Raw genomic sequence first — 26214 nt, forward strand, 5'->3', positions numbered from 1 at the left:
CCGAAACAGTATCGAAAAAGGCTTTTCTGCAGATATTATGAAGAAACATATGTCTGAATTTATCACGCTCGCTCAAGTTTCTGAAGCAAGGAGGCAAATCTTCCAGTTTTGCCATCCTGGGAAAATTCAGCCTAAGAGAGTGGGTACAAATGCGTTTATTAATAGTGTCTCTGATATTATTAACACTATTGCAAAGTGTGATGCTAATGATGTTGGTCTGATGATGTTGATGATGGCCAGACTTTGTCATCTGCCACCCTCGTTCCTTTTTTTATGAAGTACCCCTCATTCCCGCCATTGCTTTTTGTGCGTTGAGTTACCCTGTAAACTCCTGTTTGTCTAAAAAAAACCACCTACTGACCTCAAAGATCCTATTGAGCGAAAAGAGACCCTTGATACCCAAAATGGTCATGATGGTATCGTGTGAGATCTGATCCTGACAAGAAAAAGTGGGTAGTCCATACCCGAGATAAAGCCTCAGCCGTCTCTCTCGCCGCCACTGCAACTAGTCAGCTAAATGTATCCACTCATGTCCTTAATCAAAAAGTGCTTGGTATCATGGGCAGCGCGCTAGCTGTGCCTAAGTAAAGAACGATGTGGGCACAATGTGTTTTTTTTTTTTGGTTCTCCATACCCGTGCACTTGGTATCGAAGGATTTGTCGTAGAAACTTCGAAAAGAGCTCATTCGATTGGAAATTGGAGCGGCTAGTACCCTTTTTAATAGTCGAAAGTGATTGGAGGGCAACTCACCCCCTCCCACATGCCCATCATCCCCCCAAACACATCCAATCAAATTTTGAGATAGCCATTTTGTTCAGCATAGTTGATTTCCAGATAGAAAATATGTTCTTGAGGAGGACAATCCCTCACAACCCTCAGGGCAAGGGTTTTAAGTTATGCCCTGGGGGGCATATAAGGTTTTTATAGAAGGCGTTGTCGTAGAAACTTCAAAACATGCTCATTCGATTGGGTCAAAGAGGTAGTGCCCTTTTTAATAGTTGAAAGTGATTGGAGGGCAACTAGCCCCCCCCCGCGGCCCATCATTTCCCCAAACACATCAAATCAAAATATTGAGATAGCCATTTTGTTCAGCGTAGTTGATTTCCAGATAGAAAATATTTTTTTGAGAAGGACACTCCCCCCAACCCTAAGGACAAGGGTTTTAAGTTATGCCCTGGGGGTACATAAAGTTTTTATAGAAGGCGTTGTCGTAGAAATTTCAAAAGAGGCTCATTCGATGGGAAATTCATAGGGCTGGTACCCTTTTTAATAGTCGAAAGTGATTGGAGGGCAACTAGCCCCCCCCACGCCCATCATTCTCCCAAACAGATCCAATCAAAATTTTGAGATAGCCATTTTGTTCAGCGTATCTGATTTGCAGATAGAAAATATGTTTTTGAGGAGGACACTCCCCCACAACCCTCAGGGCGAGTTTTAAGTTATGCCCTGGGGGCATATAAGGTTTTTATAGAAGGCATTGTCGTAGAAACTTCAAAAAAGGCTCATTGGATTGGAAATTCAAAGGGCTAGTGCCCTTTTTAATAGTCGAAAGTGATTGGTGGGTAACTCGCCCCCCCCCCCCCAGGCAGATCATTTCTCTAAACACATCCAATCAAAATTTTGAGATAACCATTTTGTTGAGCGTATTTGATTTCCGGATAGAAAATATGTTTTTGAGGAGGACAATCCCCCAGAGCCCTCAGGGGAAGGGTTTTAAGTTATGCCCTGGGGGCATACAAGGTTTTTATAGACGGCGTTGTCGCAGAAACTTCAACAGGGGCTCATTCGATTGGAAATTGAAAGGGCTAGTGCCGTCTTTAATAGTCGAAAGTAATTGGAGGGCAACTAGCCCCCCCCCCCCCCCGCCCCAAAAATTCCCCCAAACACACCCAATCAACTTTTTTAGATAGCCATTTTATTCAATGTAGATGAAAATCTTGGAAATTAGGTGTTTAAGGATGACAATCAATCCCCCCACAGCCCTCAGGGCAAGGGTTGTAAGTTATGCCCTGGGGGCATATTAAGTTTTTGTTGAAAGCTTTGTCGTAGAAACTTCAAAAGGACTCATTAAATTGGGAATTGAAAGGGCTAGTGCCTTGTTTAATAGTTGAAAGTGATTGGATAGCCACTAACGCCCCTCTCAAGCTCACCATTTCCCCAAACACATCGAATTCAAATTTGTAGATATCTATTTTTTTCAACGTAGTTTATACTTATGGAAATTTTGTATTATACGACGATAACCCCCCTCAGAGCCCTCAGTGCAAGGGTTGTAAGATATGCCCTGGGGGCATATAAAGTTGTTATTGAAAGCGTTGTCGTAAAAACTTTAAAAAGGCTCATTCAATTGGAAATTGAAAGGGCTAGTGCTTTTTTTAATAGTTTAAAGTCATTGGATAGCGGACTAACGCCCCTCTCACGCCCACCATTTTCCCAAACACATCCAATCAAAATTTTGAGATATCCATTTTGTTCAACGTAGTTGAAAGTTCCGGAAATTAGGTCTTTTAGAATGATAATCCCCTCAGAGCCCTCAGTGCAAAGGTTGTAAGTTATGCCCTGGGGGCATATAAGGTTTATATAGAAAGTTGTTGTATATGATTTATAGAATAGATTTTAGTCTTCCTCAAATCCATTGTTTATTTACAAGATATTCTACCTTTTCATGAGGTAGAAACTTTGCGAGTCACTGGCTGGACGCTGGTCTTCTTCAGCAGTATCTCAGCATCTCAGCAGTATTTAAGGTATCTCAGCATCCCAAGAACGACTGAGGGTATTATGTTCAAACTTTTGGTGCTACTTCTGCTCTTGAAATTTAACCAAATCAAAATAGCGTAAGTGTATCCAAGCTATCAAAGAAAGTAAACATATTTTTTTGCGAATGGTATCAAGCTCTCCATTTCAGGTCAAGTAGAGGAGGTATGAAACTAAATTAAACACTACCATTTGTGTCCAGATTGTGTTGTTAAAAATTGCTGAAATATTTTCTCCAGCACGCAAATAAAAGACAAAACTATAAAGTCTAAAAAAAACGAAAAGATTTAAAGTATTGTTTTCTTTTTCCCTGAAAAGACCATGTCAATATAAAACAAACAGAATTTAACTAGAAAAACTTTTTCCACAAAATAAATTTTTCAAAGAAAAGTAAAGAACTCCATTAAACAAAAAATGAGCAAAAATAAAATCAAATAATCTACCAAGCGTGAAACTACCACAAATCAGCATCAATAAATAAATGACACCCAAAACGAACAGAAATTACAATAAATAACCGAGTCAAAGTCAAAACGAGCAGAAATTAACATAAGTTGGGCGCAAAACCCGTATGCCTTCCCAAGGCCAGAACAAAATTTACACTGAAAAATACAAATGAATGTGTATTGTCAGTTTAATATACATATACTGATATTTAGTAATCAAATGTTAATATTATTTTATTTATTAAAGTTATAAAAGTAAAAACATTTATATTTTTTTCAGTCCATGTTTTCTTCCTTATTGGATAATATTGTTCCTCGAGTTCTTCGGCAAGTCCATATTTTGTCAATATCTAGTGGTGATATCTATCGGGCTTTTAAGAGCGTTAAGGCACCAACTGCGCCTGATGTGGATAGTCTATGCTACAATAACCACCATTAGTGTCCATTATTGTTAACACACCTTCAGCTCCTATTCCAGATGTGCTTAGCCCAGTCCTTAGTTCTAGATAGTTTTCTTTCGGGAATTGTAACATCAGTTTTGAAGAAGGGAAAGGACGCAGATCAATGTTCCAATTATCGACCAATTACAGTGTCCTGCTTCATTAGCAAGCTGTTCGAGTATGCCGTATTACCTGAATTTTTGACTCAATGTGATTTTTTTGATTATCAAGTTGGGTTCAGAGCCGGTTTTGGTTGTTCTCAAGCCCATCATATACTTGGTCAGTTGCTAGTCTCTGCAAAAATGCAAAAAAGGCCACTTTATTTTTGCTCGGTTTACATCTCGGGTGCTTTTGATAACGTTGTACATTCGCAAGCGCTTCACTGCTTAGTTAAGGCAGGAGTTAATTTTTCCGTAGTAAAAGCTCTTCAATATTGGTATTCCAATTCGTAGGTTTGGTTAAAATTGATGTATGATATATTTGAGCCTATCTCAGTAAAGATGGGAGTCAGGCAAGGTGGTGTGCTGTCTCCATATATTTTCAAAACTGTGCTTGCGGACTGTTTGCGAATGCTGTTAGTCACATTGCCTATGCTGATGATGTTCTGCTAGTTAGTCATGCTATGTCAGGCGTCACAAAGAACTTAAATGTTCTTATTAATGCTTTGAGTATGATTGGGCTTTCTGTAAATGCTTCAAAATGCGAGTTCCTGTGTTTTAATACTTCTAACCCTGCCCTTTCTTTATATAGGGGTACAATGCTACTGAAATGTGTCTCAAAGTTGAAATGGCTTGGGATTGCGTTCTCTAATAAACTTTAGACTACAGGCTCGTCTCTGGTTGCTAGTGCTCTGCAGTTTATTCACTTCTCATATGGTAATATCTCGCCTAATAGAGGGAGGTACAGCCACCGAGGCTTATGTAAACTTTACCATAGTTTTTGTTCTCCTACAATTCTTTTTCTTTCCGGTTTGCAGCCTCTAATGCGCAAAAAAGACCGTCTTCAGCTAAGGAAAGGCTATTTTAAATATTATAGATTCTTGCTATATTTACCAAGGTGGTACAGAAATCACAAGATTATTTCTCATTTTGGACTTATCGACCCTCTAGTGCTGCTTGACAACATTGCTAAGGATCTGAGGACCAATACTCTAAGGAAGATGTGTGCCAGTGCCCCCTCACTTATTTTTTTCCAGACTAGTGATTCTATCTATACTATTATGTTATTTATGTTATATTTTCCTTATTATTTCCTTGTGCTTAATATTATTTTCTTTTTTTCTTTTTTTACTCCGCGTTTATTTTATGTTATGGGTTACAAATAAACTTACTTACTTACTTACATCGTTCTTTACTTCGGCAGTGCTAGCGCGCTGCCTATGACTAATTAGGCGGTCCTATTATATTTAGCGGTCCTATTATACTAATTAGGCGGTCCTATATAATTAGGCGGTGATCACATTTGCATACACAGGAAAGATGGGGAATGAGTCTACAATCGGTTTAAAGAAATAATGGTTTTTACGAAGCCTAAAGAATCTACCTCAAAAGGAATTCAGAATACTATTCATTAAAAATTGGTGGTATTCCAGCGAGGAGGCCCAATCCCATCCCTTTACTTACTTACCTTGATTTGTGTAATTTTGATGTTTTCCTAAAATTTTTGAACTGTGTACACATGTAGAGTTATATTTTCTATTACCTATTTAATGATCTATGAGCATTGATATCTACAGAGTGGTTCACAACCTTAACTGAGGAGCTTGTATGTAGCAGGTCCCGCAAGGCATGGGCTCTAGAACCATTTAAGGATTATTATTCTGTTATATTTATTCCTTTAGTTGACTATTGAAACATAAATAGAATCCTCATTTTCTTCTAATTTAAAAATGTCAATTATATTACTTAAATTCGCATATTCCCATAAGCCTATATTTGTCCAATAGCCCAACTGAAAATAATAGGTATCACCCTATTGATTGCTGTAATGCTCGACGATAAATTGGGTGTAATAAACGTTGGAAAATATTGGATTGGAAAATTTGTATAGATAAGGATTCTAATTGCCCAATAACGCAAGACCCAATGAGTGTGTTCGAGCATGGTATATTATAATGTAATATATATATATATATATATATATATATATATATATATATATATATATATATATATATATATATATATATATATATATATATATATATATATATATATATATATATATATATATATAATATATATATATATATATATATATATATATATATATATATATATATATATATATATATATATATATATATATATATATACGTTTTATTATAGTATGAAAGGGACCAGCCTCTTGCTGCCGTGGGCAATAAGAAATAAAAGCGATTTTTTTTGTAATGTAAGTTAACTGATTAAAACTTCAGTAGATAAAACCTCAGAAAGGATAGGGCAAATGGGTAGAGGTAGAAATAAAATTGTAGATTATAATGACCAGGCAACGCACACGTAATGTATTTGATAGCGGTAAGTAGGTATTTTTGTTTTTAAATTGAGATTTTATATGATTAATTAAAGATTAGACAAATTTAGAATAGTGAAAGGGAGTGTAGAAAATTATGTGAGAAATATATGAAGGTAACAAATTTATTTTCTCGAAAATGAAAAGGTAGAGGAAACGAGGTAAGGAGTTACATGCAGAATATCTCAATATGGACCAAACACCGCAGAATAAAAAGAGAAAAAGAAGAATTTAAAAACATTTATTAGAAAAGGATTGTGTATATTTTTTAATATTATAGTCTATTTATCAAAAAATAAAAGGAAGAAAAGTTTCCGCTTGGCTCTTTTCACGATTCAATTGTGGCAACAATGGAGAAATTAAGATTTTTTCGTGATTAAGATTTTCCTGGGATTTTCGATGTGCAACAACCAAAAGAAAAATCATTGAAAATCCCAGTTTTTATGCATGAATAGACCGAAGATAGAGCCAAGAGTAAAAAGAAATAGAGCCAGGGGGTATTTTAAGAAATTAACATTTTAATCTAATAATAATTTATCAAGTAAACCACTATATGAACAAGAGAACGTGTAATGGGCTAAAGCAAAGTAAAGAAAAAAGTAGAAAATAAATAAACAGATAAACATTCCCTCAAACACAACTATAAAAGCGTATGAATCAGAACAATTGAAAAGATGGGTGATACGGACTTAACCGTCTTTGTCTTAGGCTCTTTGTTTTAGAGTCTTTGTCTCTGACTTTACCGTCTTTGTTTAAAGCTCTTAGTTTCTGTCGAAGTCCTTGTCTTTTAATTTCGAATTCGACTTTTTGCAAGACATCAAAATGTCAGCAGCACCAGACTTACGAAAAATCCTTTGGTGTCCTACCATCTGGGCAAAATTGATAATCTTGGACGAAATACCAAACTTTGTATACATCGCATATTTTGATATTAATCAGTGGGAGGAAGCCTAATATAAAAAAAAAAATAGTCAAAAAAAACACGGGTCTAGTGCTATAAAAAACACGGGTTTGGTGCTTGCTAGCACCAGACCCGTCCCTGGGTCCAGAATGGAATACTGATCTAACACTTTCAGGAAATTTCTACCAGCGTATTTTAGCCAAATTTTCACTAAAAAAAGAAGAAAATCGAAAAAAGACCAATTTTCAACATCTGGCAAGCCTGTGCATCAAATAAGGTGGCCCTACATATTTTGTATAGATTTGACTTAAAAATGTTCTTGAATAAATTTAACAATAATTAAGTAATTAGGTAAGTACTTAGTAATTTCAGTAAGTAAGGTAATATTAGTAATTAAATTAAATAATTAAACTTATCTTACTTAAGTGCAATAAAATGCTAGCTAGACTATGATGCCTAGAAAAGTGCCATATAAGACATCTTTGTCCAGACAGCTTATCTTTACACATCAACCAATTCTTTAGCTGAAAACAGTTGCAGTAAAGGACTCAGTTCCAGAATATACAACTCTGTCTCTACGATTCCTAATTCAGAGATTTTCTATTGCCAATTCAGAGATTGATCAGAGATTTTATTAGAGCCAATCAGAGATTTCTGTTTTTCGTCACATATTTATCATCTGTGCTTAGTAGTATACGAAAACGTGCCTAACCAAACCAACATATTTAGACACAGAGGTCTAGCAAGACATTAATATAAACGCCGGTTCTTTAAAATTCGCAAGAATTACGTTACTAAAATTACTGAAAGAATTTAGAAGTACTAGGATCAAGTAAGTAAGTACTTAGTAAGTATTTTAAGTAAGTGAAATTTAAGCAATGTTCATATGCATGGCTAGCTTGACTTTGACGCCTAGAAACATATCTGGAAAAACATATATGTCCAGAGAGCACCTATTGTAGACATCTCCGGTGGTTCAGCTAGACAACCTGCTATTGGGACAGTGTCTTGGGTCTTCATTGCCGTTATGGAGAAAGCGAGCCGGCGATAGAAGAAAAAATTGTTATTTACCATCGACTTGAAGACGTTCGGTGGGTCCAGGAAAATCAAAGACACTGGGATCAATACTGGTTGTGAATCGTCAAGCCATCGACTGCGGACAAACCCTCCTACAGCAAAAAAACAATACCGAATCTTGAGCGCCACAAAAGTCATATAGCAACGTGAAATAAGTACAATTAGGCAGCTGCCATAAAATTTAGTGCTTGGCTAAAACAAGTAACGCTCAAGCAGAAAGTTCTAGGGTCTGCAACTAGCACTTCAGCTTAAAATCATATAGCAACGTGAAATAAGTATAATTAGGCAGCTGCCATAAAATTTAGTACTTGGCTAAAACAAGTAACGGTCAAGCAGGAAGTTCTAGGGTCTGCAACTAGCACCTCAGCTTAAAATCATAGAGCAACGTGAAATAAGTACAATTAGGCAGCTGCCATAAAATTTAGTACTTGGCTTAAACAAGTAACGGTCAAGCAGAAAGTTCTAGGGTCTGCAACTAGCACTTCAGCTTAAAATCATATAGCAACGTGAAATAAGTACAATTAGGCAGCTGCAATAAAATTTAGTACTTGGCTAAAACAAGTAACGGTCAAGCAGAAAGTTCTAGGGTCTGCAGCTAGCACTTCAGCTTAAAATCATATAGCAACGTGAAAAAAGTACAATTAGGCAGCTGTCATAAAATTTAGTACTTGGCTAAAACAAGTAACGGTCAAGGAGAAAGTTCTAGGGTCTGCAACTAACACTTCAGCTTAAAATCATATAGCAACGTGAAATAAGTACAATTAGGCAGCTGCCATAAAATTTAGTACTTGGCTTAAACAAGTAACGGTCAAGCAGAAAGTTCTAGGGTCTGCAACTAGCACTTCAGCTTAAAATCATATAGCAACGTGAAATAAGTACAATTAGGCAGCTGCAATAAAATTTAGTACTTGGCTAAAACAAGTAACGGTCAAGCAGAAAGTTCTGAAAGGTCTGAAACTAGCACTACAGATCTAGCACTTCAGCACTAGATCTTTATCTAGCACTTCAAACTAATAAAAATCAGGAAGGTTTCTTTTGTCACTATATTTATCATCTTTGCTTAAATATAACGTCCACAGGCATGTCTGACAATACTTCCATTCATACACACGTGCCTAGCCAGACGTTTAGCTAGACCTACATGTAAACGCTACTTTATGATCTTTTCTTAAATGTAACGTTCACGGGCATGTCTTACAATACTTCCACGCAAACACACGTATCGAGCCAGACGTTCATTTTTAGAAATAGAAGTCTGGGTTGACCTTAATGTAAATGCTACTTCACTAAAGCTTACAGAAGTCAAACTTACTTCTTGCAGACCAAAGAGCAGCAGCAAGATAACTGGGTGTTATCCCTCCTTGTTCTGGAGGTCCTCTAGGGCCTGGGGTAATGCTACGCTGTCTAGATGTGCTGGAAGGCTAAAATAAAAATAAAATATATATATATATTAAACCCTTATCCGTTTTTGTCAATATAATCTTATTATCAAGTCTAGGCACTGGGATGAGGGAATCAATCAAATGCCGAGACAAATCTCAAATATCACAAAGAAACTAGTACATTGACTTCAACAATATTGAACCTTATTTCAACAGAAAAAAAAACAACAGAAATTGTTTTTTGAAGACGCTGCTCAAAATTCTATATTCTGAATTAATTCACTTGCAGAAGAACAAAAAGGAAGAATAATAAAAGAAGACGAGTAACAAAAATATAGATAAAAGCGAACAGGATAATACAAATAAAATGCAAACATTAAAAAAAAAGAAGATACCCTTTCTCAAGCAACGGCGAAAAGGCAGCTTCATGCGGTGAATACGTCTGAGCGGAAGTCTCTGCCGAAATATTTGCATTTTCATCTTTTTTTCACTGGCTGTTATTTAAATCGTTTTTTCTTCGTCATCCTGCGTTCTCGTTTTATCAAGCTTAACCAGTATTGTTTCAGAAATTATTCATCGATCAATTAATTACTAATTAGTAATAGGTTTAGTTAATAAGCATGTTAGGTCATATTGACGTCAGTTAGGCTCAAAGAACATTAAAAATAACCCAAATGAAAAGGTTGAAAATAAGAAAGAAATTAAGTTTGTTTAATTGATATTTTGAAGTAAAAACTTTCTTAACTGGAAAAAGTTTAGCATGCCACGTGCAGGTATCATACCACAGTATTTCCTTTCCTGAATTAACCTTTTGTTTTCTAACTGTTATTTTGATTTAATTATTATTTTTAATTGTTTTTTAGTTCATTTTTTTATTATTTAATTAATAATTTACTAACCTTTAGATTATTTATTTGAAATTTTGGGCCCACTAAAATTTATGCGCCCGGGGCAAGTGCTCCCTCCTGAACCACCAGTGATACTTTTGTTTTCTTTAATATAAAAGTCAGTTGAATTCCCACTCTTACCCTTGTATTCAGTTCGGGGTCCAGCATCATTTCGTCTTCATCAGTATCATCATCATCTCTCTGAGTTTCACGTAGAGACATCAGCATTTCAGGATCCAAAAAATTGGATGTTCCCTCATTGGGCGTAAGGGAACCTCCTGCAATCTGAGTAGCTGCGTCAGCTAGTGCTGGACATTTTTCCGCGATCCTAAAGTAAAAGACATAAGAATAAATATTGCAGATTTACCAAATGGGAGTACGTTTTACTGCATTTTTAATCGTATATTCTCAAGTATAACAGATTAATTTTTTTATTTAAAAACCCTTAGATTTGAGGTAAGGCTTTTTATTTTTAATTTTTGCATATAATATTTACTAATAGGACCTGACAGACCCAAGCACTAACCTTTACACTGTTGACAAAGGTTCTTCGAAAGAAACTGATGAATCTGCCCAACTAGTGGATAAATCTTAAGTGTGGTGGGGGTAGAAAATTGTGGAGTCTGGCACATACGTGGGAAAGGGTAATTTCAAGATTTTAACGATGTCATCCATGGTTTCCTTTATTTTAGTATCATATGCCAGTTTCTGCGGTTTTTATCCAAGCAAAAAAAAAAAAAAAAAAAAAAAAAAAAAAAAAAAAAAAAATTGCGAGCACGTCTGAAAAGAGGGATTTTTACTGTGCATAAATTTTGATAGGAATAATTTGAAAACAAAGCTTAGAAAGTTTTCTATTGGATAAAAGATCTAAAGCCAAACTGGCTAGCAATGATAAAACAAAGAAATGAATCTGGAAACGAAAAAAGGGTCTTCGGCCAGTAAAAGGAAACAAAGAGAACAATAATCAAAAAAATATTTCGCTCGTATACAACAAGGCGTCTTCAGCGTAGACAATAAAAGAGATAAAAAAATACCTAACCCTAAAATAATACAAATAAATATATATATAAACTAAAAATATATATAAAATTAAATTTTAAATTGATAATCCAGTAGCTTTTGTGGTTTCATGGAAGTAGCTGTATATGAGTATTAATTATAGGCTGTTTTAGTTGTATACATATTTTTATTTACATTATTTTAGTTTTAGATTCTAGTTGGGTTTTTTTCCTTTATCTTTCTTTTTTCTTCTCTACGCTTAAGACGCCTTCTTGTATTCTGCTTAGACTTGGAATAAACGGGGGCGAAGAGGTTATGTTGGGTAACAAGAAGATCGATCAAGTACATAGTTTGACTTACCTGGGTAGTAACATTAGTTAAGATGTTGAGTGCAGCTAAGATATTAAAAGTAGAATAGCCAAGGCCTAGGGTGTTTTTTCATGGATAAAAAAAGTTTGGAGGAACAAGAAAATCAGTCTGCAGAATATTCAGCAAACTAATCGTTTGATTGTTCCTCTTCTTTTCTTCCGATCTCGTAGGAAGATTTGCCCTCAACCACACATTGCGTGGTAGGAGACTCCCGGCCGAAGACATTAAATCAGGAGATTGATACTTGCGCAACGCAGTTCATTGGTCAGCATGCGAAAAAAAAAGCAACTTTTCTGTTACTTCCCGGAGTATGAATTGAACCTAGAAGTGGCCGTTTTCTAATTTCATAGATGGCATGGAAAAGCAACTGGGAACCATAAAATCCATATGAAAACACAAAGAGATTTTAAAAATGTCCAAAACTTCAACCAAACGTTAGGTCGCATAACAAAAGGTGACATTAAGGTTTTCAAAAGTATGCCAAGTCTAAACTTATTTCTGACATTAAACAACTTTTTAAAAGAATAAAATAGAGTATATTTTCAAAGCAACCATATTTGCTAAGTTATATCTTTGGCACATTTTTTCGAAAAATTGTTTTTTTCGGCGCATTATTGCTTTAATGGCTCCGCTGTTTTATATCACATATGGTAACACTGACCATTCAGTAAAGCAGAGTCTAGGGTAGACAGCGTCAACGTCTGGTGTTACTAGACCAGGGGTATTTGCTCCATTTGGGAACCTTTTCGAAATAATTTAACATAAACCATTTATTAAGTTGCTCAAATCAGAGCATTTTCAAAGCGAGCATATTTGCAGAGTTACATCTTTGACAAATTTTTTCACAAAAAATTACTTTTTCGGCGCATTTTTGCTTTAATGGCTGCGCTGTTTTATATCACACATATGGTAACATTGGCCGTTCAGTAAAGCAGCATCTACGGTAGACGGCCAAGCACTGAACAGGGGGAGTTCAAGGCGCTTTTCACATGGTATAGCCAAACATTCTTGGAGAAGACAGGCTCTGGAGCGTTATCCTAGCTCTTTGCTACCATTTTTTCTGCAAATCTTTGATAATACAATTTTGCCTTCGTTGACTTCCGTGCTGCGTTCGACTCAATGGACCGAGATGCACTTTGAAAGATTTTAGCATCGACTGGCCTCCCCGAGAAATACTGAAGACTCTTCAAAGCTTTACACCATGACACAGAGAGCTGTGTTCAAGTCAATGGTTGACGCAGCCCATTCTTCCGAGTCACGACAGGGGTGCGTCAAGGATCCGCAGTGGCCCCCAAGGTCTTCAATGTCATCATAGACAACGTTATGACAAAGACGACTTCAAGTATAAAATTTGGGCCCAATTTTGGAGATTGCCTTACTTCAGATGATGATTTTGCTGACGACTTTGTCGTCGTTACAAACTCCATGGATCAGTTGCTGGAAGCGCTCCAAATATTACGAGAAGAGGCCGCAATTGTGGGACAACGGATAAACTGGAACAAAACTAAAATCATGCCCATAGACCCGTCTTCTCCTGCTATCATTTCTCCAGTCAGTCTGGACGCAACAACTAACATAGAAGTTGTCCAGAAGTTTACCTACCTGGGATCCACGACTTCTTCAGATGGCTCCCTTCTCCCCGAGCTGCAAGCAAGGCTATCCAAGGCGTCTTATGCCATGGGCAGATTGAACCGTCACCATTGACAAAAACCCAATATTAGTCGGTCAACCAAACTTCGAATTTTCAACGCCCTCGTCGGTTCCGTGATGCTTTATGGAGCTGAGACTTGGCAAGCATCAGCCGCAACCCCAATGGCTATCGATAGATTCCAGTCGAAGAGTCTGAGAAGGATAGAAGGTCTACGGCCGGTCGACTTCGTGAGTAAAGAGAAGCTGCTGCACCTCACCAAGCAGTCCCGTTTTTCTACCCAAGCAGCCAAGGTTATCTTACGGTGGTTTGGACATCTTACTTCGAATGCCCCCGCACTTACCTGCAAAGATGATCTTCGACTTTGACCCTGTCAAAGCCGGTTGGAAGCGACCTCACGGCCAACCAAAGAAGCGATGGTCCGACAGCGTATCCGAGCTCCTAGCGATAGCAAATACCAGACCGAATAAAGCGTAAACCCTTGCAATGGACCAAAGTGGATGGAGGACGCAGACGGCACTCTCTACGCCGAGTAGCACCCGGCAGGAGACCTAATTCAAGTCAAGTGCTTCGTGGGGAAGCGAGTTCTAGCTATTGGGCTCTGGATTCTAATATATTCTATGATATACAACGACTCAATCCGAAGACTATAGTGGAATCCCATGTCTATAGAAAAAAAATATCTGCCCTCTAGCGTCAGTCTTCAGCACTAAATTAGTAAAACAGCGAACTATGTATATCCACACAGAAGATTATACAATTAGATTGTAAACATTGGCAAATAATGTCGTTTAACAAATCTTTAATTAAAAAAAAATCCAAAATGAAAATTTTCAAATATGTCTTGTAAAATTTTGCAATACCTACGCGGATTTCACGTCACTGTTGCCAGATACTAGTTGCAGAACTGAGTCACCAAGTTTTACCATGCTCAAAGACAAAGCAAAGGTCCGTTGATTTTTGCATTAAAATCAAGTTACCATCTAGCCATGGCTAATTGGAGAAAAAGCCAAGACAGATAGTCTGAGTGAGTGAGAGGCAAGACTGGCATAAGCCTTTTTCAGGATTAAATAAAAAAAAACAAGTTTTTTAAACTGAAAGTAAGGAACGACGTTAAAACTTAAAACGAACAGAAATTATTCCGTATATGAAAGGGGTTGTCCCCTCCTCAACGCTTCGCTCTTTACGCTAAAGATTTTTATTGTTTAAAAAAAATAGAGTTGTGCGAAAGTCAAACTTTAGCGTAAAGAGCGAGGCGTTGTGGAGGGGACAGTCCCTTTCATATACGGAATAATTTCTGTTCGTTTTAAGTTTTAACGTCTTTTCTTACTTTCAGTTTAAAAAAACTTGTTGTTTTTATTTACTTTTTTAACGTTTTTGAATTAATACAGGTTTTGATTTTGGCTCACCGTACATGAATAATTAAAACAAAATTTGCATATTAATTTTACGTTTACTTGGTTAAATGGCTTTCTCGAAACTTGTTTAATTTTATTTACGAACGTTTTTATTAGTAATAAATATACGTAACTTACGAATTAACTTACGTAACGAACTTCTATATTCATATATTTTTAATACGTGTATTAGGTGGTTTGCCCCCTAGAAAATACCTTGCTCTTGAAGCTAAAGTTCGAATTTTGTTCCAATTCTTTAAAAATGACCGCTTAATTACAAAGGCCGTTAATTAGAATAAATAGCTCTTATGAAAGTACTAAGAAATCTTTGGCTTAAAGAGCGAGGTATTGACTAGGGGGTGAACCCAATCATATACATAATATTTTCTGTTCGTTTTAAGTTTTGATTTTGCTGCTTACTTTCAGTTGAAAAACTTGTTTTTTTTTTTAAATAATGCTGGGAAGTCCGGCGTCCCCTTCATAGCAATGTCCCTTCCCCCATGAAGACTTCCTTCGTGGAAAGATCCTCCCACATAATCCCAGACCCACCACCTCTTATACCACCCCCATCCCCCACTACCAGAAAAAATCCCCCCTGAAAACGTTTGTATACTTCCCAATAACCAATATTATATGTTACCATTGAGTAAGGTTCATAATTTTCAGCCCTCCCCCCTCGGGCTTCGGGGGATTAAGTCATCCTAAAAGACATAATTATCATATTTTCGACCATGCTGAACAAAATGGTTATCTCAAAATTTTGATCGGGTGACCTTGGGAAAAAAATTAGCGTGGGAGGGGGCCTGGTTGCCCTCCATTTTTTTTTTAACTAAAAAAGGGCACTAGAACTTTTAATTTCCGTTCCAATGAGCCCTCCCACGATATCCTAGGACCACTGGGTCGATACGATCACCCCTGGAAAAAAAATAAATAAATAAACATGCATCCGTGATCTATCTTCTGGCAAAAAATGCAAAATTCCACATTTTGTAGATAGGAGCTTGAAACCTCTACAGTAGGGTTCTCTGATACGCTGAATATGATGGTGTGATTTTCATTAAGGTTCTATAACTTTTAGGGGGTCTTTCCCCCTTTTTTCAAGAATCCGTCAAATTTTCTCAGGCGAGTAACTTTTGATGGGTAGGATTAAACTTGATGAAACTAATATATTTGATATTAGCATAAAAATATGATTCTTTTTATTTATTTATTGGTGCCAAAATTCCGTTTTTTAAAGTTTCGATTACCATTGAGCCGGGTTACTCCTTACTTAGCGTTTGTTACCAGAAACTGTTTGATTGTAAAATGGTGTTTAATGGAAAGAGATTACACGAGTATCGATTAACTTTTAAATAAAAACTATCATGCCAATTTTAAACTTCTCATTGGAAAAATTAAACTAGAATTCTTATGGAAAAATTATTTTAATGATAAAAACCAGTATGTGCGACATTGTCAAATACTTCTGAAAACAGACAAAGAATCACTTTTAATTATTCTTTTCTTTTTTTTTCTACATTGAGATATAGCACACCTTATAAAATATAATTTTTAGGTATGTCTGAGAAGGGAGACTAATTTATTTAAGACCTAGCAAGAATGGAAGAATAAAGGGGGGGGGGTGTTTATGGTCCTCATAATAATTTTTTACTTTTTACTAGGCATGCTAGTTCCCGGTAAAAGCATATTGTTTTTTATGTTGCCAATAATCATGAGAGAAATTATGATGTAATAGATTTCTCTTTATAATATGAATTGATTTATGAGCATAGGCTTTTTCTTTTAGTCCCACAAAATATAAAAAAAAAAACTTGATGGACAGTCAATCAACATAATAATTTTCAAAATATAAAAAATATTCTATCCACACAAGAAATCTGGTTTCGTTACAAGAAAAAAAGCGAATAAAATCTCAATAAAGTTCCTACCCAAAAGATAAATTTCACATTTGGGGTTTTTGGCCTCGGTTATGGCATTAAAAAATCCGGTTTCAATTATCAACAGCAGCAGGGAGCATGGCAAAGGGGCCCCACACCCCCAGGCAAAAGAGGCAAGAGAATCACCTTCAAGGGTCATTTTAGGTATGACTATTCGGGGTCTCCAGCACATCAAAAGGCTAAGGCGCTTATCATTTGCCAAGGCTCTATATTTCCACCAAATATGAGGTCAATAGAATCAACGATTAACTACGAAAGTAGACAGTTCATAATTGTTTTCTTTTCTGATGCCACATCGAGAATGAACAAAATTCTCACCTGTTTTCAGGCGAGAATATAAACCTATAATTTTAAGGTTAGGTGACAAATTGTGCTTGGTTCCAGGGCCTCTCCTCGCATAGACACATTTTTTGTAATGCCAACCAGATAGTTTCATAGGGGATATTTTACAGATAAATTATATATTATCAATTAATAAATTAAATTATGAACTAAATTATAAATCAACTGTAAATTAAATTATATAGGCTATAATCATCTTTGCATTGAACGAAGTTGTAGGCTATCCACCTGTTCAAAGAATTTTACTGTGGTAACTTAAGCAGCGGATAATAGTTTCTGTCTTTATTTTTATTACACATAAAAAAATATTTATATATTTATAATTATATATATTTACATTTATATAATATACAATAGTATATAGGTAATATAATATATATTTATAAAATATTTTTGTATTTATTTTATACTTTATTTTTATTTTGTCTATATTTTTATCTTTATTTTGTTTATTTATTTACCTTTAATAGAAACGGAAAATAATAATTTGAAATAAATAATTTGAAAAAAATATTTTATTGAATTTCAAAAAATAGAGTTAATTAATAATTGAAATTTTTTTGTTTTTGTTTGAAAATGTATTATCATTATTATATTGGTTTATTTTTAGTTTTTTTATTCATTTATTATTATTTTGTAATATTAAGGTGGCTATGCTTTCGGGGGGGGGGAGGGGGGATCTCTTAGATAATGAATTGTATGGTTGAGGGATGTGGTTGCGTTGAAGAGTAAAGCGAGAGTTGTAAAGCGTGATTAGGAGAAATGGTTATTTCTTTTAGGGGACTCAACGTGCGTTTTTTGCATAGAGAAGTTTATTTATGTTTATTTATTTCTATTTGTTTTAATAAAACCCGGATTGAATTGAATTGAAAATATCCTCTGCGCCGAAAACATTATCTAACGAGATATAGATTTTTATATATGTCTTTATAGATACCTTAAAAAAAAACACAAATAGGCAAATTACCGAAAAGATGAATGATTAGGCCTATAGCTTAATTGTGGCAGTTTCAGTTAATGAGATGGCGAGGGAACTTGAGAACAACCTCTTTTTTCTACAGGAGAAAAGTTTACTAGAATTTAGGAAACGTTCTTGTTCAATGCTCAAACGATGCTCAGACGAGGAAAAATACTAAAAAAAAGGCCAGGGAGAGGATAAAAATGTGGAACGGGGTATTATTAGTCAAAAATTTTCCCAATTTTATACCGTATTCTGCATTGGGTTTTTACCACTTCCCCCGTTTACCCAACAATTCATTGTTTCTAAATTGTATTTGGTGTTGTCAACATATCTGATGAACTCACATGCTCATAGCCTTATGTGGTCTCTTTGTGTTTAATTTTGTGCATAATCTAGTCCCAGAAACTTTTAATGAGTTTTGCCGTTTCAGAAGTTCTGTTCATGAGCATGATACAAGAAGATGTGATAACTTGGTTGTGCATATTGAAAATAGAGTGAAATCTGGTTTTACTTTGAAGTATCTTGGCCCTTCTGTATGGAATTCCCTTACTGTGAGTATTAGGGCGGCTGAGCATCTCCCACAGTTTAAAAAAATATTAAGAGTACTTCTTCAGGAATTAGTTTTTTTTTAGAATTTTTTTTTTTGTAAAATTTTTTCTTTTTTTGGGGGGGGGGGAGGATGTGAGTGGGTTATAGGGCTGGAGGGAGGAGCGGGTTGAAGGAGTGGGGGTGGACGAAGTTGTACTTGGATGGTGGTTGCTACCCTGGGGTGAGAAAGGTTGATTGTCTATTTTTTATTATTATTATTTTAATTAGCTTAGGATGCTTCTTCTAGGAACATTTATGTAGGTTTTTTTTATTGTTCTTATTAATTTAGGATGCCTTTAGGAATGTTTATAAAGTTGCTCGCTACGCGTTAGCAAAATTTAAATTTTTCCCTAGCGCAGTGATTTATATTTGTAATAGTTTATATTTTTGTTTATTATGTAAATAAAAATAAAAAAAAGTCAAATATAAAGTCTTAACCATTATGGGTCACACCTAAAAGGATGAGATAATTGTTTTTATTTTCTTAAAGTCTTGGGTATTTTAACTTTGCAATTTAGTTTTTTAAATCTTTTATACTTTTCTCAGAAGTACATTTTTATTCCTCCTCTTATTTAAAGGTAAAATATTATATTTTTCTATATTTTAGAAAAAGCTGTAGTATTCTTGTTTTTAACAAGCTTAGGATTTGGAAACTGAAGGAGAAACTTATAAACCCAAGAAAACTTAGAAACTGTGGGTTGATAATATAATATATAAAAGTTATAATATAATTTTTCCCGTTCTCGTCCCCCCCCAACCCCTCTGCTCCTGGGGATCAAGTGCGTGTGGTCCTAAACACTAAACATACTATACCCAGTGGAATAAGGTGAAAACCCCTATTAAGTGTTTAAATGAAAAGCAAACGAAAAACCGGAAAATAGCTAAAATGCTACAAAAAAAGAGTATCAAATTGGATACTGCTCCTACTGCTAACAACTCACCGCAGCACTAAGCCGCCTGAGGCCAACACAGCTACACACATGCCTTCTCCATCCTAATCTATTCCAAGCCTCCCTCTTTAGCTCCCTTCATATATGAAAAAAAAAACTTTAATACTCTTACTTCTTTGCAACCTCAGGATTTGAAAATTGAAAGAGTAGCTCATAGTCGTGCAAAAAGGCAAGAGCTATAGGGTCTTCTCGCAGACCGGGTGTTGATGCGAAAAGTCTCTCAATGTTCTCTGGAGCTCCGATTTTCTAGAAATAAAACAAGAATAATAATAACATTGGGCTGAGTGGAAGTTACAAACTACCACAACTAATAAGAACTACCTGCGGCGCAAAGCCATCTGAGGCCAACACGGTCGTACAATCCCTTTAAATCCTTTATTATGATCTTTTCCTACCCCATTCGGGGGAAGAAGCAGTGCTTTTTGCCCCTGATGGATGGCCACAGAGCACAATCTTTGGCAATTTGTCGTCCTTCATCCATAAAACATGACCCAACCATCTTCGTTCATCATGGCCCACCAACTTTCAGGAATCGATTCAGATATCGAATCCTGAAACTCTCTGAAAGTTCATTTACTGACCTAAATTAATTTAATTTTAATATCAAAGAAAGCTTGTCCAGGGAGTAATTGTTTACCATGTGTGGAAGGACAAGCGTGAATCCAAGAGACACCAAACTACAAAGACTATTAATTTATCGGTAATTCCCATGCCTCTCATTAAGAACTGCGAATTACATTCGTGCTACAAAATCAATAAATAACTTAAAAAGGGGAATGAGATCAAATCTCAGCTTTGGGTGGCTAAGGAATAAAGAATTTATTCAAGTTTTCAATTTCTCCCTGTCCAATATAGTTCCAACTTCTTTTAAATCATTTCTTATAACCGCTTCTAGCACTATTCAAGGAGGAGATGCTTTTCGTGTTGCCCCAAATGCATGGCCAAAAAACCAATTTTTAGCAATATGCCATCTTTCATTCATAAAGTACGGTCTAGCTATCTTAGCCTTTCTTTTATTGCAGACCAAGAAAGTAGAATAGAACAGAGCACTTTCCGTACAGCTTATTGTTTGATTTACTGTCAGTCAAATGAGTACAAACTCCGTCGATATCGAGGGGCTTCGATGGGACGATTCTATGTGTAATGAAAGGCTCCTTGCTCTTACTAACCAAGTTCCATCCTCAACTCAAATTGTCCAGCAAAATTTCAGATAGTTTGGGCATCTCCTTCGGATGCCACCGACAGCCCCTGCTTGAATTATACATGACTCCGACCCCACGTCCCATCGTTGGTCGTGCTCAAGGGATTGACCTTGGACCAAGTAAAAAGACAGCCTACAGAAGTATCTCGACATGACGGACATTGCTGCTGACGACGTCCCCCTCATAGCAGTAGATCGGTCCACCTGAAGGAGCAAAGTTACTACGCTCTCCGCACCATATATCATGCGGCGGGAACCTTAAGTCAAGTAAAGTAAGTCAAACGACTCAGGCAATCCTTGAATAATTCTGAAAAAAGGTCTGCCAGTTTTGCCTCTAACAGAGACTATCTGTCTTGGCTTTACTATAATTAGTCATGGCTCTCAAGTTTTTCACCACTTCTACTTTCACCAGGTTGATTTTAATTCAAAAATCAAACGCCCGAAGGGTAGACTTCGGACCAGGTAGAAGGACAGTCTACAGAAGTTTCTTAACACAGTTGACATTGCTGCTAAGGAGGTCAACCCCCCCCCCCTCATAGCAGCAGATCGGTCCACCTGGAAGAGCAAAGTTACTATAATGTCTACGCCACATATCATGCGGCAGGAACCTTAAGCCGAGTTAAGTAAGTCAAACCAGTATCTAAGGTTCTCCTTAGATAATTCAGCTGGAAAGCATTAACTAATCTTCCTCAGTCTTTCGAAGTGTCCAAGTTTCAAAGTCAAACTAGAAAGTTGTTATTACCGTGGCTTCCAATATTCTATTTTTAATTGCCAGACTTAAATTTTTATTCTCCCAAGCTTCCTTTCAATTGTAAAAAGAAGCACACTGCACCCTGGCTATTCTGTATTTTACGTCTTCACTGCATCCATCGTGTTTTCTAATAATTTTCCCCGGATATGTGCCGCTTGGACGATTTTTCGTTACCTAACATTACGTCTTCACCCTCACTTAATACTAGTCTGCACGACTTCTTCCACCTTCCACCCTAAAACCCATTCTTCCACCCTGAACCTTCATGGCCTCCTAAAATTCATTCGGTTCACTACCATTTTTACTTGGAACATTTAAACCATCTGTATAATCTAGGTCTCGGAGAATTTTGGCTTCCCATTTGATACCATGTTCTCCCATAGCCTTTACAAAAGCTATGGGAGAACCCGAAAAAAATTACAAAACGCAATATAAATCTGTTAACATGTATTTTTGTTACTTTTGTTAGGTTGCTCTTACTTCCTCAAAACTTGACATCTAAATCCATACTTAAGTATAACATGCATAAAAAAAAAACGTGACTGGCTGCAGCGAAAGAAGTCGCAGAAATAAACCAACGGAATTAGAGTAAACTTTTTAACAGGCAATGGAACAAAAGTTTTTTTTAGGGAGGGGGAGAAGGGGTAAAGTCAAATTTTGATAGAGGACGACAGATATTATTGAGCGAAAGTGACAAGCAAAAGTCGCTATGTGGAATCCAGCGAAGTCTGATTGAAAGTGACATTCTCTGTTGTTTTCTCAGACATAACCATGTGGTAGCATAGTTGATTGATGTTCTGCTAGCCATTATGGAGCTCGGGACTCAACTCCTGCTGCCGCAAGGTTGGACAGCAGGTCAGCTACCCGGCCCTATAAGAAATTAATTAAAAAAACTTTCCGAAAAATATGTTTTACAAATAAAAGTAAATGCCATTTTAAAATTAAGATAATAATATACAAATACCTGTTAAATTTCAAACTAAAAACGACCAGAAATTACTATTAAAGAATAAATGAAACCCAAAACGAACAGAAATTAAATAAACAATCATAGCAAAAAGCATACAACAAGTAATAATATAAATGAATAAATAGATCTTAAAGCGAGTAATGCTTGGATTGAATATGAAAATCAAGCTTAAAACGAAAACAAATATTTTGCTATTAAAGTGTAAATGAAACTTAAAACGAACAGAAATTAAATAAACAATCAATGCCAACAAACATACAATATATATTAATATAAATGAATAAATAAATCTTAAAACAAGTTAAACTTAAATTGAATATGCAAATCAGGTTTGAATCGAATAAAAATAACTACAAACAAGAGTTTGGGTATCGCCTCACTGCAGAAACCTAAAACCTACTGCGTCATTGGCGCTTTACTGAAAACAATTCTTTCATTAATTAAGATTTTAGGGAATAAATATCAGCATATGTATATTAAATTGACAATGCACATTTTTTTCAGTAAACTCATTTGAATTTTTTTTTCAGTAAAATACAAATTATATTCTGGCTTTTAGAAAGCATAGGGGTTTTGAACCCTACTCACATTAATTTATGCTCGTTTTGAGTTTGACTCTAATATTTATTTTAATTTTTGTTCGTTTTGGGTTTCATTTACTTATAGATACTGATTTGGGGTAGTTGTATGCTTGGTAGATTATAAGATAGTCCGGACGCCAGGTGTTGAAAGTGTGAATCATACCACGACGGAATGGGTCTGCTACGAGAATTAGCCTACCCTCCACCCCCTAAATTAACCATGCGGATTCAAAAATACCAATGGCACTTGCTTGCGAGTGGTGGAACACTCCGAAACTTGACATTTTATTATATTTTGGTGTTTCATGCAAGAAAATGCATGTTCCACAAAGTTTGAGGTGCAGTTTTCCGCTCAAATAGAAATGCCTAGAAGCCATAGAATGTTTTCATAACAAACCAACACGATTAGTTAAAAAAAATGGCACAGTTAAAAAAAATGGCAAAACTATATGAGTCTTGAACAGTCTTGGAAAGTATAAACAAAATCAAATTGAATATTAGATATATAATAATATTAATTGTTGAAAGATCCATCAGTTCAAGATTTTTTTTCACTGTATTTTTATTTTCATTTTCAATGCTGTAAGAACTGGAAAATGAATAAATTTGTAATATACGAGTAATTCATTTTCAGTGAAGCACCAATGACGCAGAAGCTTTTAGGTTTTTACAGTTAAGGAAGGGGGGGAGTATCCAAATTTTGTTTGTAGTAAAACTATATTTGTCTTGACTAATCTTGAAATGCATAATGATATTAATTGCTAAAAGCTCATCATTTCAAAATTTTACTGTAATTTTGATATTTATTTTCAATATTAATTACAAAAGAAAACATTTGTAATATAATTCGTTTTCAGTAAAGCGCCAATGACGCAGTAGGTTTTAGGCTTCTGCAGTGAGGCGATACCCAAACTATTGTTTGTAGTTATTTTTATTCGATTCAAACCTGATTTGCATATTCAATTTAAGTTTAACTTGTTTTAAGATTTATTTATTCATTTACATTAATGTATATTTTATGTTTTTTCGCATTGATTGTAGATTTAAATTTTGTTCGTTTTAAGTTTCATTTATACTTTAATAGCAGCATATTTGTTTTCGCTTTAAGCTTGGTTTTCGTGTTCAGTTTGTGCATTACTTGCTTTAAGATCTATTTATTTATTTATATTATTACTTGTTGTATATTGTTAGTTATGATTGTTTATTTAAATTCTGTTTGTTTTGGGTTTCATTTATTGTTTAATAGTAATCTGTGATCGTTTAGAGTTTTAATTTTAACAGTTATTTTTATCTCCTGATCTTAATTTTAAAATTGCATTTAATTTTCTTCTAAAAACTTATTTTTCGGAAAGTTTTTTTAATTAATTTTTGTTCGTTTTTGATTGCAAAAAGTTTCAAGGTTTTATGGCATGGAGGGGTGCTTACTGTCCGATTATTCTCGACTTTAAAAAACGGATGTAGAACCTTCGATTTAAATTGAATGAGGCTTTTTCAAAGTCTATAGGATTAACTCTTTGATAAAAAACTTATATATGAACAATAGACAGCTTGCATAACTTGTGGACAGCGATTAACAACAATGAATGGATTGAAAAAATAGCTCCAATAGGGGAGTTTAGACCATTTCACTTGCTGACACAAAAAGATCACGACTGTTTGGAATTGACCTTAATAGGATTTTGTGTGCGAAAGCAATTTTGCATCTATCTCAGAGTATGTATTTTAACCTTATAATTGGATAATTATAATAGATGTACTATGTGTTCTTCCCATACAAAACCCCTTCCCATAAGTTATAAACCCCCTTTAATAAGTTATGCCCCAGGGCATAACTTACAATGCCTACTCCCGGGCCCTGGTGGGCTGTGTCGACACCGGAGTTTTTGTTATCAGAACTTAGAACTATTTTAACAAAATGACTATCTCAAAATTTTTATCTGATGCATTTAGGGCGTGGAGGAGGGGGGAGGGGGCTAGTCACTCATCGATCTCTTTTGACTCTTAAAAAGTGAACAAGCATTTTCATTTCTCAGTCAAATGACACCTCTCCAAAGTTTATACGAGCATCCCTTTCATAAGAAATAATGGGAAGGATTCGGAGAATCCTTAAATTACAACTCTTGCCCTGAGGGCCGTGGGGGAGTTGTCATCCTCAAAGACCTAATTTCCAGAACTTAAAACTGCGTTTAATAAAATGGCTGTCTCAAAATTTTCATTGGGTGTGTTTGGGGAAAAGGTGGGCATGAGCGGGGGGTTAGTTGCCCTCAAATCACTTTCAACTATTAAAAGGGCACTAGCCCTTTGAATTTCCAATCGAGTGAGCCTTTTTTGAAGTTTCTACGACAACACCTTCTATAAAAACCTTATATGCCCCCAGGGCATAACCTAAAACCCTTGCCCTGAGGGTTGTGGGGGAGTGTATTCTCAAAAATATATTTTCTATCTGGAAATCAACTACGCTGAACAAAATGGCTATCTGAAAATTTTGATTGGATATGTTTGGGGAAATGATGGGCGGGGGGGGGGGGGGGGGCGGGGGGCTAGGTCAAAACTGATCACGCTGGACTATTAAATGAACCACAAGCTCTTTATTTTCCAATAGATTGTTTCTATTTTGAAGTTATTACTACAACGCCTTCAATAAATACCTTATATGTCCCCATGGCATAACTTAAAACCCTTGCCCTGAGGGCTGTGGGGGACTTTCGTCCTCAAAAATATATTTTTTATCTGGAAATCAACTAAGATGAACAAAATGGCTATCACAAAATTTTGATTGGAGGTGTTTGGGGGAATGTGGGGCGTGGGGGGGGGGCTAGTTGCCCTCCAATCACTTTCGACTATTAAAAAGGGCACTAGAACTCTCGATTTTCAATCAAATGAGCCCCATTTGAAGCTTATACGACGACCCCTTCCATATGAAGTGCCTCTGGGAAAAAAATAAATAAATAATAATAAAACATTTGAGCGGTATGGCCTTTACTATAGGCAACGCTACAGCGTTGCCTCTGATACCCATCAACTTACAGTCGATGTGATGTCCTATGTGCCATCAATGACTCGGGAATATCTTCAACCTTATTCTTCCTAGGCAAGATAAGATTTATTCATGATTAAATGC

The 26214-nt window shown here is 35.8% G+C and overlaps 1 protein-coding gene across 1 annotated transcript in view; it reads right to left on the reverse strand.

Moving 5' to 3' along the window:
• LOC148943117 (ubiquitin-like protein 7) overlaps positions 1-26214 on the reverse strand; it is an 80874-nt gene that overhangs the window by 13994 nt on the left and 40666 nt on the right. The window contains exons 4-6 of the mRNA XM_089102091.1: positions 19703-19836; positions 10541-10727; positions 9443-9551 (exon numbers count right to left, since the gene is read on the reverse strand). Of these exons, the coding sequence (XP_088958217.1) occupies positions 9443-9551; positions 10541-10727; positions 19703-19836 (430 nt within the window). The remainder of the gene's footprint in view (positions 1-9442; positions 9552-10540; positions 10728-19702; positions 19837-26214) is intronic.

Source organism: Artemia sp. Qi Xiang Cuo, chromosome 16 (genome assembly GCF_049724085.1).
Source record: "Artemia sp. Qi Xiang Cuo chromosome 16, ASM4972408v1, whole genome shotgun sequence".
Taxonomy (NCBI): domain Eukaryota; kingdom Metazoa; phylum Arthropoda; class Branchiopoda; order Anostraca; family Artemiidae; genus Artemia; species Artemia sp. Qi Xiang Cuo.